Source organism: Theobroma umbraticum, unplaced genomic scaffold (genome assembly GCF_002168275.2).
Source record: "Theobroma umbraticum cultivar Fairchild unplaced genomic scaffold, ASM216827v3 scaffold_51.0, whole genome shotgun sequence".
Lineage (NCBI taxonomy): Eukaryota > Viridiplantae > Streptophyta > Magnoliopsida > Malvales > Malvaceae > Theobroma > Theobroma umbraticum.
This window is the reverse complement of record NW_018397260.1, coordinates 8,077,788-8,091,865: the sequence shown is the minus strand read 5'-3', so window position 1 is coordinate 8,091,865 and position 14,078 is coordinate 8,077,788. Positions and strand designations below refer to the sequence as shown.

The window sequence follows — 14,078 nt, the reverse complement described above, 5'->3', positions numbered from 1 at the left end:
GAATAACTAAAAAAACAAAAAGAAAAGAAGATTGATGCACATAATTTACTTTCCTTACGTATTTTCTACATCATTAGCCATTTATTTAGTAGAAAATCTACTTATGAAACTCCCAAATCAATGCCAATAATGTGATAATAAAAACCAATCTAAGCCAAGCAAATACAAGTTGAAGAATATGTCCTGATATATTGCTGAATCCTTCATTAAGATAAGTGCGGAGAATTGCCACTCTTTCTGCCCTGCGCAACAAGCAATGGATCAATGACGCTTCTCCATTTCTTATAGTCTATTGCGGAGCCAGGATCAGGCAATGCAAATCCGTTGATGTAGAAAGTAGGTGTCCCAAACACTCCTCTTGAGGTACTATACTGCAAGTCAGAAGATATAACAGCGTTAATGGCATGAGCAAAGCTTAGCAGAGAGAGAGACTAGAAGCAATGATGAAACTGCATGCATGATAGTCCATGGAAATAATAGAGATTGATCACAAACGAAATGACATCACCTAAAATAATGCATCGGGCACAAAAAAATTTATATTGTCATGGTATGCATGTTGTTACTACCACCATTAACTTTTCATCTACAGAAAACAGGAAGAACTTTTTCTTTGTGTGTGGGGGGGGGAGCGATTTACCTTGAAAGAAACTCTTGTTTTAAGATCAGTTTTGCTGTCATTGAAACCTGATTTAATTGCAGAATAATAGGAGTTCCCAACTGATTCTGCTGTAAACTTTACGATGTCATTCACAACAGCAACTTTCGACATGTTGAGTGTTTGGTCAGTCAAAAACCTCTCCTGTTTAATAATACCCAACAAGTTCAGTGCCCAATCTATATACATGTAATAAAAGAGGCAAATAAATGCGGCTAATTGATAGTCATATGGGTGCAATCCTACTAAACATTAAACAATTTTGCATTTCCATTTGAACAACAATGCAAATGTTCACTCAGTAGCCACACAACTGTTTATAAATCTATCTTTATGGCTTTAACATGGTGATCAAGATTGACTTGAGCAAGAACCTTAGAGCCATCCAACAGGTCTTACAATGCAGAATGTAAAGCTAAGGATCCAAAGATGAGAATCTGAATGACGGAAGACTTAACTTAAAGGCACTCATTAAATATGAAGAGAAACTAGCACAACTATTAGCGGTTTCCTCCAATTGCTAAAATTCAGTTGACCTTGAAATTAACAAACCACTAGAAACAGCTTTAAAACTACTAAGAAAACATTTTGTCATGTAGACCAAACATTAAGATATATATCTAAATATTACAATCAAGACCAAAATGATGTGAACATACTGTCGACCAACAACCAAACAAGTAGCATTGGCGATGAAACAGAAGTAGTGTAATGCATAATCCAACAAATACAGCTATTTTCCATTTCTTTACTAAAGTAAATTTAGCCTGTTAAAAAGAGATAATTTAAAGCTAGAAAATGGAAAATCAGAACCTGATGCTTGAAGAAGCTCTCCAACAGTCTGAAAGTAGCAGAAGGATTGAGCAGGTTTACAATGTGCAAGGCACGGGAAGTAGCGAACGCATAGTCATGGTAACTGAAATTTCCAATTTTAAACAACTCACCATCATTTAAGAGTTAAAAGAAAAAGTCATCAATTCAAAATTCTGAATTTCTGATCAAGGTTGTCATAAAGGAATGATATTTCAGCAGGTTTCACACTAAACTAAAAAACAACTGAATAAGCAAGAGGTTTTGCATGGGGAATGTTAAATTCAAAACCCCATTTGTTAAAGCCAGAACTTTTTCCAGAATAACAACTCAAACAAAAAGCCAGGATGTTCAAAGTTCAAGAGTTAAATCAGAAACTAGAAGTGTTCATCCCAATTTTTCTTCTTCAGCTGGATGTTCAAGCACAAAGAACAATAAAGAAAACCCGGAATGATCATTTTAAGCTAAAAACTAGTAACAGCCACTAGGTAACTTGATCAGGTTCTGTTTCAAATCCAAGAATCAATTTTTATTCTTTCTTAAATTTCTCAGAAAAAAAAAGAGAAAACAAAGTAAAAGGAGAATCCAATCAAAAACATATATATATTAGAAAGAGAGAGGGACTGACGGCAAAGGGAGAAGGTGAATCGTAAGCATAACGCGAGGACCGTAGTGTTGAATAGCTTGCTTGAGAGGGGGCCATGCGTCTCTGCTATCGGAGCAGACGGGGTCGAAGAACGCCTCGATCATGATCGTGTCCGAGTCAACTCGGTGGTTGGTATACACGAACCCATCGTACTTCGCCGGCGGCAAAGACTGAGCTTTCACCGTCCGTTGACACACAATAACAAAAGCAAACAAGCAGAACACAACTAATGATAATGATGAAAAGGTCGTTCCTTTCACTGTCCTCATTTTTTCTGTGTCTCCGGGCTGTGTAAGATATACGAGAAATGAAATAGATTTACCCGCTTTGTATCTAAAATGAAAGCAAAAAGCGCATTTATAAACAGCCTCTTTTAATCCTGAGAGAACTCTATCTTTACTTAAAGTACAATTAGAATAAATAACAACTAAAAAGAAAGATAAATATATTAAGTGATTTATTTTTAATAGAGCATAATTAACTTATAATCTTAAATTAATTTAACTACTTAAATTGATAGCATTACACAATAAGTTCAATTCTAATAGACAACTCATTTGCATGGCTCACAAGCGCGCTTACGCGTCAAACCGGTTAATTTGCTCCGTTCCGCACAGCCTAGTCATTTTACGTCTCGTACAGTCCAATCCGGTTAGTGTCTTGTGCCTACGGCAACTATTTCGCTGTCGGTCCGATGATGGCCTGGATTGAGCTTGTCACGGATTGACGAGCAGTGACAAGGAAGGTTAACTTGACCCAGGATGCGCTTATCTTGCTTGTACCTTTTGGATTAAGTTGCCCTTCTCTCTCCACGTCTAGTAAGGCTGACGTGGCGAATTCAACGGTTGCTGATGCGAAAGGTTGCCCCCGGTGTCCGATAAGAGGCTTCCGGTTCGAAATTAGGGCGGTTACGACTAACGAGCCATGACAGGGCAAGCTCTGCCCTTTTCCGAAATTCTGAACCGTTCAATTCTTCCTTGCCTGAACTCAGCCGTGGCATCTTTATCTCAAACCAGCCAGGCTCATGCTTACGTACTAAAATCTGGAGTTTGTATAGATACCCTTATTTCTACAAAGCTCATCTCACAATATGCTAATCGCCATTGCTTTGCGGAAGCAGAACTTGTCCTTCACTCAATATCTGAGCCCTTGGTATCTTCCTTTTCTGCTCTCATTTATGCCCTCAACAAGTATAATCTTTTTACCCAATCGCTCAATGTGTTCTCTCGAATGCTCTCTCGTGGTATTTTGCCGGATAATCGCGTGCTTCCGAATGTTGTCAAGGCTTGCGGTAAATTATCGGCCTTCAAATTGGGAAAAGAAGTTCATGGCATTGTTGTAAAATATGGGTTTGATTCAGATTCAGTTGTTCAAGCTTCTTTGGTGCATTTGTACTTACAAGGTGATCGGATCCAGGATGCAAAGAATGTGTTTGAGAGATTGCCGGAACGGGATGTGGTTACTTACGGTGCTTTGCTTTCCGCTTATGCTCGCAAGGGTTGCGTTAATGAGGCAAAGGAAATCTTTTATGGAATGCAAAGTTTCGGTGTGGGACCCAATTTAGTGTCTTGGAATGGTATGATTACTGGGTTCAATCAAAGTGGACAATACAATGAAGCGGTTATCATGTTTAAGGAAATGCATTCCGAAGGGTTTTTGCCTGATGATATTACAATTTCTAGCGTTTTTTCTGCTGTGGGCGATTTGGAGAGGTTAAATATAGGGATTCAGGTTCTTTGTTATGTGATCAAACTAGGTCTTTTGCATTGCAAGTTTGTTATTAGTGCGCTTATGGATATGTTTGGAAAATGTGCATGTGCAGGGGAGTTGATGAAAGCGTTTGAAGAGGTGGATGAAGAGATTATGGATGCAGGTGCTCTCAATGCTTTAATAACTGGACTGTCTCGAAATGGTCTTGTTGATGTAGCATTGAAGACATTTGAGCGATTTAGAGTGCAAGGGAGGGAATTGAATGTTGTATCCTGGACATCAATAATTGCTGGATGCTCACAGAACGGGAAGGATATTGAGGCATTGGAGGCTTTCAGAGAGATGCAGAGTGCAAGGTTGAAGCCAAACTCTGTAACCATGCCTTGCTTGCTGCCAGCTTGTGGAAACATTGCAGCATTGATACATGGTAAGGCGGCTCATGGCTTTGCAATTAGAACAGGAATTGCCAATGATGTTCATGTTGGCAGTGCATTAGTTGATATGTATGCTAAGTGTGGAAGAATCCATTTGTCTCGACTTTGTTTTGATAGGATACCGAACAAAAACTCAGTCTGTTGGAATGCAATTATGGGAGGATATGCAATGCATGGTAAGGCTAAGGAAGCTATTGATATTTTTCATATGATGCAAAGGAGAGGGCAGAAGCCTGATTTTATCAGCTTTAGTTGTGTTTTATCTGCTTGCAGTCAGGGTGGCCTAACAGAAGAAGGTTGGCATTTTTTCAATAGTATGTCTAGAGACCATAGAGTCAGAGCAAAAATGGAGCATTATTCCTGCATGGTAAACCTTCTGGGTCGTTCTGGAAAGCTAGAAGAAGCATATGCCTTGATCCAGCAAATGCCATTTGAACCAGATGCCTGTGTTTGGGGAGCTTTGCTTAGTTCTTGTAGGCTTCACAATAACATTAGTTTAGGTGAGATTGCTGCACAGAACCTCTTCGAATTAGAACCAAGCAATCCTGGAAATTACATCCTTCTTTCCAATATATATGCGTCTAAGGGCATGTGGGATGAAGTAGATGCCGTGAGAGATGTCATGAGGAGTAGGGGCATGAGGAAGAACCCTGGTTGCAGTTGGATTGAGATCAAGAACCAAGTGCACATGCTTCTTGCAGGAGACAAATCACATCCACAAATGACTGAGATCATTGAGAAGCTATATAAATTGAGCATGGAGATGAAGAAAGCAGGTTACCTCCCAAATACTGACTTTGTGTTGCAAGATGTGGATGAACAGGACAAGGAGCAGATCTTGTGTGGGCACAGTGAGAAGTTGGCAGTAGCCTTTGGGCTTCTGAGCACTCCTCCTGGCTCTCCACTCCAAATAATAAAAAATCTCAGAATCTGTGGTGATTGTCATGCTGTTATAAAATTTATATCTGGCTTTGAAGGGAGAGAAATATATGTCAGAGACACAAATCGCTTCCATCATTTTAAAGATGGAGTTTGTTCTTGTCAGGATTATTGGTGAATGATTTTATGGCTGACTAGGTTTTAGTTGAAAAGACTGAAGCAAACCGACTGACAGTTGCTTCGTAATTATCCTACTTATAAAGCTGGGTATTGGTTGTAAATACACGAAAAACCCAGTTGAGTAAAGTAAACTCTCCCTCAGAAGGAAGATAAGCATCTTGTCTTGGTTTCCTTTGAAATTTAACAACATCATGATTGATTTATATTTTAACCAAAATTGGTGATACTGTTGCACTGCTTGCAGATGCTTTGTCTTCCATTTAGTGCATGTTGGTGTAGCAGATTACTACCATCTTATCCCTATTTAAGTAGACCTCAATTTTCCATGCTCTTCCTTTGGTGCTCAAAGAAAAGGTATAAAAACATCTTTTATGGAAACATGCTCTGCTATGACTGGCTTCAATTCTGCTATCCTATTATCAGGAAACCTACAGCCTTACTGCTAGTGATTTAGATACTGTGTACTGCAGCACTGTTAGGCCTGGAAGGAACTTTCATGTTGAAGAGACATTGTTGCAATTTTGGTTCCCCTCCTGTGCCCTCCCTGGAGCACACACCTAATTAACTCTGGAGAGTGATCCTGTTTTTGGAAGATCGGAAAGTGATTTTTAAGTTAGCTGTTGAAGTCTCCATGCATGCTCTACACTTTAAATTCTTCACAACAAAGCATTTTTAACTGATGCTGAATTTAATTTGATTCTTCACCAAGTAGGAATGGTTGCCTCTCAAGTACCGGTATATAAATTGGGTCACAGCTTTGTGGAGAGAATCGAGCAACTGCTGCACAGCACAGGTAAATTTTCCCCTGGAATTTTTTGTCAGTTCTTTTATTACCATTGTTGTTAAAGTTCCGTGGTATAAGATAGTGTAATCTCAAGATCACAATTCACCATCTCTTCTAATTTAGCATGAATCTCATGTTCTTTATTTAAATGCTTGCGGAATTTGCAGCTTGAGACTTGAGATGCATTTAATGTGATTCAAGCCGAGAAATGGATGTTTTTAGTGTATGCTCCAACTGCTGTCAACCATGTAAGCTGAGTTATCTGTTTGAGACTCTGGACCTTTTGTCTTAAGTAAACTTAAAGTATCCTGGGAGCTTGAGACCATCATATTTGTACATGCTTTATAATTCCAATTTATTCATAGTATTTGCTATAGTGATTGGAATTATTGCCCTCAAAAGGTAATTCTTTAAAACAGATATGCCTTGTTTTATAATGCACATATAAGTGGAGCGTTCACTTTGTGCTTGTGATAATTGAAATTAAACAAGTGTTCACATGTGCACCGGTTACTGAATAGGCAAAATTGAAGTGACAACCCGATGATGATATCAATAAAATGCTGTAATGGAGGAGTAGTTTATCTTATCTACTAGTCTACCTTGCATGGAATCATATTAACCAATAAATAAAAGTGTGTCATATCTTGTGGAACCTTTTTGCCCAGTTTGCTTGGTTAAGTTATGACATCTGGGGACTACTTCTGAATAATTTTCTCCTTATTTCCAGGTCCGATCATTAGAAAGATATAAAGTTGGAGCAATATTTTAATGCACTGCTTTCTTTTGAAGTCGTAAAGCTATATATATATATATATATATATATATATATAGCTATGAAATATGGATGTTCATCATCTGAAACTTGAACAGGGGACTGAAAATTCTGTTTTCTCAGAAGCCTCTCTCATCTCAGAGCCAAGTTTCTCAGCTGCGCCGCTCTGATTAATCAACATTGGTTTGCTCCAAGGAGGCCCAAGCAAGTGTTTTGCACATCCAAGTTAGCCCCAGTAGCTGTTCTAAACCCTTCTCCATCACGTAAGAGACTAAACTCATAAAGAAAATTATCTTTCTTGGTTTGGGGTTAGGATCAAATGATTGACGAAACACACGTCGGAGACAATATGATTTTGTTGTGTTGTTTTCGTAGATGCCATGATAATAAGCAAAATCATGGGATACGCCCCGTACTCCAAAGTCTATCCCTTCCATTCCCTTTGAGCCTTTAATCCATTTTAATATCGAGTTAGGTGACAGGATCCCATAATTCAGGGTCCCATGCTCTACAATCAAACGCAAAATTAATACACTAGCAGTATATAATTCAATGGGCCAAAACCAAATCTCACTACCAATCATTTTCTCACTTTCTAAGCCAAATTTCCGTTACAAAGTCCAGCCACCACCACACCTCAGAGGGCAGACTCCCCCAGCCACAGACCCCTGATTGATCACATTATTGACCCAGAAAAAAAAAAAAAAAAAAAACTTGTGCCAAAAGTATGAGTTAGTGCTTAACAGAGCAGAAAAGTACAAGGAAATAAACCGCAACTGTAAATTCGTCAGTGCCGTTTCTGATCCTTCTTGCTTGTCTGCCACGATACGCGTCATCTGTAAAACACTAAGAATTCCATTTGTTTCCCTTCCCAATATAGCCGTTACCACCCCACTCTCGCACTCATAGCCCTCGCAATCCACGAAACTGAACACTTTCCCACTAAACCAGCTGACTATTATGCGCCATGGAGGGCACTACACCCCTCCACCTCTCCTCTTTCCTTCTCCATCACCCGCCCTAAACTCTACCGCCACGGCCGGCAGTCACCACCCAATGCTCGTTTCTGTTTTCTTAGCCCTTTTTCTGCCATGCGCTGGCATGAGCGCGGTTTTCATTGTATATATCTGTCTTTTATGGTACGCCACGAATTATCGAACTGGTAATTCAGGGTCGTTGGCGATTAAGCAGGTGGCTGAGAAAGGGTTGTCTGTTTCGGAGCTTGAGAAGCTGCCGAAGGTCACTGGGAAAGAGCTTGTCTTGGGGACTGAGTGTGCCGTCTGTCTCGATGAGATTGAGGCTGAGCAACCTGCTAGAATGGTCCCCGGTTGTAATCACGGGTTTCATCTGCAATGCGCTGATACCTGGCTTTCTAAGCATTCTGTTTGTCCTGTTTGTAGGGCCAAGCTTGAGCCTGATCAGCTCTTCGATGCTTCTGATGGGAATCCCTGCTGAGCCTTAACCTTAACCAAATTAAGGGTCTTTCTTTTAATAGTATAAAGTTCAGTATTTGGTGTTTGTATTTAAGAATTTTCCTAGGAAAAAGATCGAAGAATGATGTTCATCTCAGTTATTTCACTTTCATGCATGTATTGGGTTTCCTTCTTTTTGTCCTTTTTAGTAATATTCTGTCAGTTAAATTTTCATTGATATTGTAGATGATGTGGGATTTTGCTGGCTTAAAAATCCTCCATTCTTGCAGAGCTTGCTTTCTTGGCTTTTTTGGTGTGGAAGTTGGAAAAAAGGGACGATGAGAATTCAAGGGAAAAAAGCAAGAAAAATTTGATAGAATAATGAAAAGTAAAAGACTCATAAACCGGCATGGTTGCCTATGGTGTATATCAGCAACAACTCCTACTATATGTGTCAAAGACTGTACTTTTCAGGAACCGTTCGATTTACGTATAACCTTTGATCAGATGGTTACTTCACCCATTTAATGGCATTGAAGTATCGGCATGTATCTTCTCTGTGAGTATAACAAAAAGTTTGCAAGCCAAGCGAGGCATTTCACCTCTATGGACGCCAGCCTGCGATCAATCTGGTTATGCCACGAATGGGAACAAATTGCCTTTCTTGATTTCCATGTATTTAATATAATATTCAAAAGGGCAGAACAGTCCTTCGGGTTCTCGAAACTTACCCAAATGGTCGCCAGTGTTCTTTTGTGCATGTAGAGTGAGTGCTGGCAGGCTGCTATGGCAGCTCACCGCCTGCTCCCGAAGTAGCTGTCTCACCGTCTCTTTATATGCCCACAGCTCTTGGGGGTTTGTGTCATTCTTCCAATTAAATTACTTAAGGCTGCAATTAATTTTTACTTGATTTCGGAAATAGAATTACAACTTAGGATCCTTTTGTTTTTTTGTATATTATTTTTTAGACAAAATTTTCAGGATTAATACTTATTTCAAAAAATAAAAATTTATTTTTATGGATAAATATTAGATCTTGCAACTTTCTTAAAAACTATCATTTGTATTTAAAATTTTTTAAATTTGAGTAACGATGAAAAATATTTTTGACAAAATGATTTAAATAATAAAAAATATTTTTGATATTTTATTAAAATAATAAAAAATATTAAATTTTTTTATAAAATTTTATATAAAAAATTCAATAAATCATTTTTTATTATAAAAAAAATCTCAATTCTATCAAAAAAAAATTCTTATACTTATTGATGTAATATCGTAATGCTCACAGCTTTGGGTTTGTGTCATTTTCCGATCAAATGAATGATTTTTGCAATTAACGTTGAGTTCAATGCTGATACAATATTATTATTAACTTTAATCATCTAAGTTTGGACAATTTGATTGCCACATGACCACGACTCTAGCTTATCTTCCCATGGTTACAGGTTACCTAAACTGCAATAAAATTTGTGAGTAACAAACAATTTGATAGTAGAAAGCTTTTTTGGTATATTTTCTTAGAAGTATTTAAAAGTATTAATACTGTTATTAATTAAAAGATAAAACAGTAATGAGTGTAAGCACTTATGAACAAGATTCAAATACGAAAATATCTTAAAAAATCTAAAATCTCCTTAGCATTTAATACCTTCAGTAATTGTGTGGGTTTGGTTGATTGGGGCAGAAAGGGGTCATATTCTTCAAAGTTCTAAGTCACTTTTGAATGGGTTAGGCATAGGCATTTATTATCCTTTTATGTTTTCGTGTACTTCTCACTCTTGCCAATTTTGTTGTGCCCAAAAGGCTTAATTTATGGGGTCGATTTGGCCACTAATTAAGAGAGGAAAGCAATGAGTGAGGAGGTTGCCTATCACCCCATGTTCTATACCAATGATAAATCAAATTCAGAACATATAATTTATTTTTATCTATCGAGAATTTTTGTTGGTTTTTTTATAAAATAATTATTCCATTGTCTCTATCCCAAATTTCAAGAATTCTTTAAATTAAAGTATAACCAGTCAATTAAATTAGGTTCATTATTTTTATTCAAAATGATGATTTTTCAAATAAACTATTAAAAATATTTTATTTTTATGTATGTTTGTACCATAAATCCTAATAAAAGGATGTGAATTTTTAAAAAATAAAACAACAACAATTTGAGATGAAAGCTCACCTAACCAACCCTAAGTAGAATTGGTTTCGATCGATTAGACTTTAACACGTATTAAACAAATTCATCTTCTTATTTATTTCCAAAATTTGATAAGAGGTTTAGTATCAAAAAATTCTCCATTTGGAGAATATTGATGGATGAAAGCCAAATTTCGAAACAAAAGTATGTGATGCAAGGGAAGGCCCACATGCCATACTGCTAACAATCTCTCTTCAAATCTTAACCTCACATATATAGAAAAAATAATAATAAGAAATAGCCAGCTGTGTTAATTTGTTTCTGCAATTATACCCAAAAAAAAAAAAACAAAGTTGTTTTTGCAATGATTTTGAGGTAAAATGAATATGGACAAATTTCGCTTGTATTGAACGTGGGCAGAGGCCTCGTGGCAAATACCATTCCCCTTCTTAACAAAAGGTGTCCCCATTCGTCTTCCTGCAATTCATTCCAAGACAAAACTATGTCTGGGAAAACATATTTTGAGCTAAAACCCACCAAATCAATCAATCAATCACTCAACCATATGCTCTTCAGCTGTATTATTGATCTGATGGTACCATATGAATCAATGATTGCCTTTGTGTTTCCAAAACTGGCCTGGAAAAAATTGACTCGGTTGGAAGCTTGCCGCAGCAGAAATCTTCTGGCTTCGAAACCAAAGATTTTTACTTAAGCATTTCGTAAGATAACAATATCTTACCATATGCGATATTAATTAAATTAATATCATTATATTTGATATAAAATATGTTTCGTATAATATATATTTATCATAAGATATAATATGATATTCGATATTAAAAAATAATTTTTTTTTAGATTTTTTTATTTATAAAAAAAGTTGATTATGCTGTTTGGTTTAATTTTTTTTTAATTTAAAAGTTATTATGAAACTCTTATGAAAAATAATAGTTTTTGAATTAAGTTGAAATTGTTTGGTAAATTTTTTTTATAAGTTTCTTTTTATATAAGTTATAATTTTATTTAAAATTATCATAAAGGGTTTTTTTTGAAAATGTAATATTGTAATTATTTGTAATAAGTGAGGATATTTTTAAAACAAAAATAATTTTTTTATATTTAAAAAAGAAAGAAAAAAAGTTAGAGTTTTTTCTGAAACTATTTTTTAAAAAATTTATTTTTTAAAAAATAGTTACTTTTTTATAAAGAGTATTTTAAAATTTATATTTGACTTGATTTTTATTTTTAAGAGATAATTAAGTTAAAAAAAATTAAACCAAACAAGCACTTAGCTCTAATAGAATATTGTGGGCTTGACGAGGAAAAAACCAAACATTGAGATAAAAACAAATAGAAATGTGGGCCTGGTTAGAATTTAAAATTATTGAAACATAGTTGAAGGAGCTCATAATTAATAAAAACCTAGGATGGAAGTACCAATATCCAATTGAGTTTTGTTAAAATACGATTATTTATTTATAGAGGACACGTGCATGATATGCATATATATATATATATATAAAGTTGGTGTCGTAAAGCATTGATTGAGATTGAAATTGTGGTTGTTTGTTGTCTAACGTTATTAAAAAGAACATGCATCGAAAAAGAAAGAGATCATCTATGATATGTGTTTTTAAGTTTTATCAACAAACTATCAAATTGAAAATCCTTGTTAATTGTTGTTCAGTTGCCACCACATAGTTACGTAAGACTCTAATTAAGTGATTACGGGTTAGAAGCAAATATTAATCGATCGTAAATTAAAATAATCAATCAAAACTTATTAAATTTAGTTAATTCAGTTTTTTTTTATATTTTAAAATTAATTGATTAAAAATAATAATTTACGAGATTAAAAATTTATAATTAAATCATGAAAAAATTAACCACTAATAAAAGATTATCCTAATTAATCAGAATAAATTAATTTTTTAGATTAAATTTAAAAATTTAAAATGAATAGACCGAATATTATTCCATTTTAACGTCAGCATGAAATTTAGTGCTCGGGCTTGAATGAGCCCAAATGCCTCCACTGCTCTTATTTGGGTTTATGAAATCCCAGCCCATATTTTAAGATTGTAAACTAAGTTAATGATTTAGAATCAGTCATAGGCCCATTATGAACCCAATTTCTGGCTTCAGCTAAAGGAAGATCGCCAAGTGATTGATAATATGTCATTTTTTTCTTGTTATAGTTTTTTAAATATGCTAATCCCTCTTTATAAGGCTATGTCTTTTTTAATATATTCATATGTTGAATCATGTACTTAATTTTCCTCTTTTTCCAAAGATTTTGATTTTTATATATTTATATTATATTTTTTGTTGATGAAGATGTGAAAAGTTTGTTAAGAATGAAATTTTATATAAAATATTCAAATTTTTTTTAATAAATATAAATGTTTTTTGTATTTAAAATTTGGTTTTGCTTTGCATCCAAAGCCAACAAAAAGGATGAAGTGAACTTTGACAAACCTTTTTCCCAAAGTCATTTAACATTTGAAAGCGATTACCGGCGCTTCACCAAACTCTGTAATACAACGCCACGTGCTCCAAATGGAACTCGACACGAAACACCTAATCGCTCTGGCTTGTAGGTCACGAACTTCCATTAAAACAGGAATGGTAGGGTCCGCGCTGTCTCTTTTTTTGCTTTTGCTCACTTCGACACGGCAGCGGGCTTGACACGTGGGCTTCGTTGGCCGCGATGTTTGGGGCTTTTGTGTTGGGACCGCGAAGCTCTAAAGATTCCAATAATTGGAATTCAATTGACAGCAACCCCAACAACTTCCATCCACTCCTGCATCATGTGACACTTGTCCTCTTTTCTTACACGTGGCCTCCTCCGTACGGCCCCCTGATATTTTCTTCTTCCGTGCTCTCCTCAGACGATAAATTTGACCCCACCCCATCTTTTCATGTTTAGAAAACAAAAAAAAAAAAATCGGCTACTTAAGCTTTTAAATCATTTACCCAATAATTTTTTCTTAATGAAATGGAATTTCCGTCTCAACATATTTCAAATATTTCATTGTTTTAGTAATATAAAATAATTTTATTGTTTTGATAATAACAGCATAATTCTCGTAAAACAGAATTTATTCATGAAATATTAATTTAAAAATTATTAAAATATTATATGACAGTATAAGTAGAGTTTAAGATGTATTAAGTTTTCAGATAATAGTGACTTAATATGAATACAACCCTGCACAAAGTCATAATTTCTTTTATGCCATTTTGGTCAGATTCCATTTGAAAATTAAGCTGATCTTGAAGTCTAGACAAATTGATCAGCGTTAAAAAGTTCGCTAGTGAAAGGAGATTGCGTGATCTGAAACAGTAGAATGGGGATTTTCAGGCTAAAGTTAGGTCGCCATTCATTGGTAATGCCGTCTGTCACCATCTCTGCGAATGTCATTGGATTATCATTGGCTTATAAAGACGAGGCACGTCGGAAAGAGCTGTCACCAAGGGCAAACATTTTACAACCTGGCTGCGGCCTTTTCTTCTCCGCCTTTCTTTCTCTATCCCTGTCCGAAACTCCTAATCTTCTCGCACCATTATCCGGAAAAGAAAATGGGACCCCTTTTCCACCTGGCGGAGCCCAAATCTCACACCTATGCTCCCCTCTACTCCTCTTC

General features: G+C 35.8%; 3 protein-coding genes across 10 annotated transcripts; 2 read left to right on the top strand and 1 right to left on the bottom strand.

Annotated features, from left to right (window-relative positions):
* Positions 1–44: 44 nt before the first annotated feature.
* LOC110417366 (uncharacterized) lies at positions 45–2,827 on the bottom strand. Of its 2 annotated transcripts, XM_089783663.1 has the most exons (5): positions 2,697–2,827; positions 2,097–2,401; positions 1,472–1,574; positions 641–802; positions 45–371 (listed from the first exon to the last, which is right to left on the bottom strand). In XM_089783663.1, exons 2-5 carry the CDS (start codon positions 2,381–2,383, stop codon positions 207–209), a joined length of 717 nt encoding a protein of 238 aa, XP_089639789.1. In that variant the 5' UTR covers positions 2,384–2,401; positions 2,697–2,827; the 3' UTR covers positions 45–206. The 2 variants fall into 2 exon arrangements, with proteins under 2 accessions (XP_089639789.1, XP_021285364.2); XM_021429689.2 differs by lacking the exon at positions 2,697–2,827 and having other exon boundaries at positions 2,097–2,563.
* Positions 2,828–3,035: 208 nt separating this feature from the next.
* On the top strand, positions 3,036–9,246 carry LOC110417364 (Pentatricopeptide repeat (PPR) superfamily protein). Of its 7 annotated transcripts, XM_021429685.2 has the most exons (6): positions 3,036–5,433; positions 5,562–5,671; positions 5,788–6,110; positions 6,269–6,349; positions 7,000–7,139; positions 8,579–9,246. In XM_021429685.2, the coding sequence occupies exon 1, from the start codon at positions 3,039–3,041 to the stop codon at positions 5,313–5,315; it is 2,277 nt and encodes a 758-aa protein (XP_021285360.1). In that variant the 5' UTR covers positions 3,036–3,038; the 3' UTR covers positions 5,316–5,433; positions 5,562–5,671; positions 5,788–6,110; positions 6,269–6,349; positions 7,000–7,139; positions 8,579–9,246. The 7 variants fall into 7 exon arrangements, with proteins under 7 accessions (XP_021285360.1, XP_021285355.1, XP_021285357.1 ...); XM_021429680.2 differs by having other exon boundaries at positions 3,036–5,671; XM_021429682.2 differs by having other exon boundaries at positions 3,036–5,671; positions 6,975–7,139.
* Positions 7,156–8,520, top strand: LOC110416537 (RING/U-box superfamily protein). The gene has a single exon (XM_021428543.2). The coding sequence runs from the start codon at positions 7,837–7,839 to the stop codon at positions 8,329–8,331; it is 495 nt and encodes a 164-aa protein (XP_021284218.1). The 5' UTR covers positions 7,156–7,836; the 3' UTR covers positions 8,332–8,520.
* Positions 9,247–14,078: the final 4,832 nt, after the last annotated feature.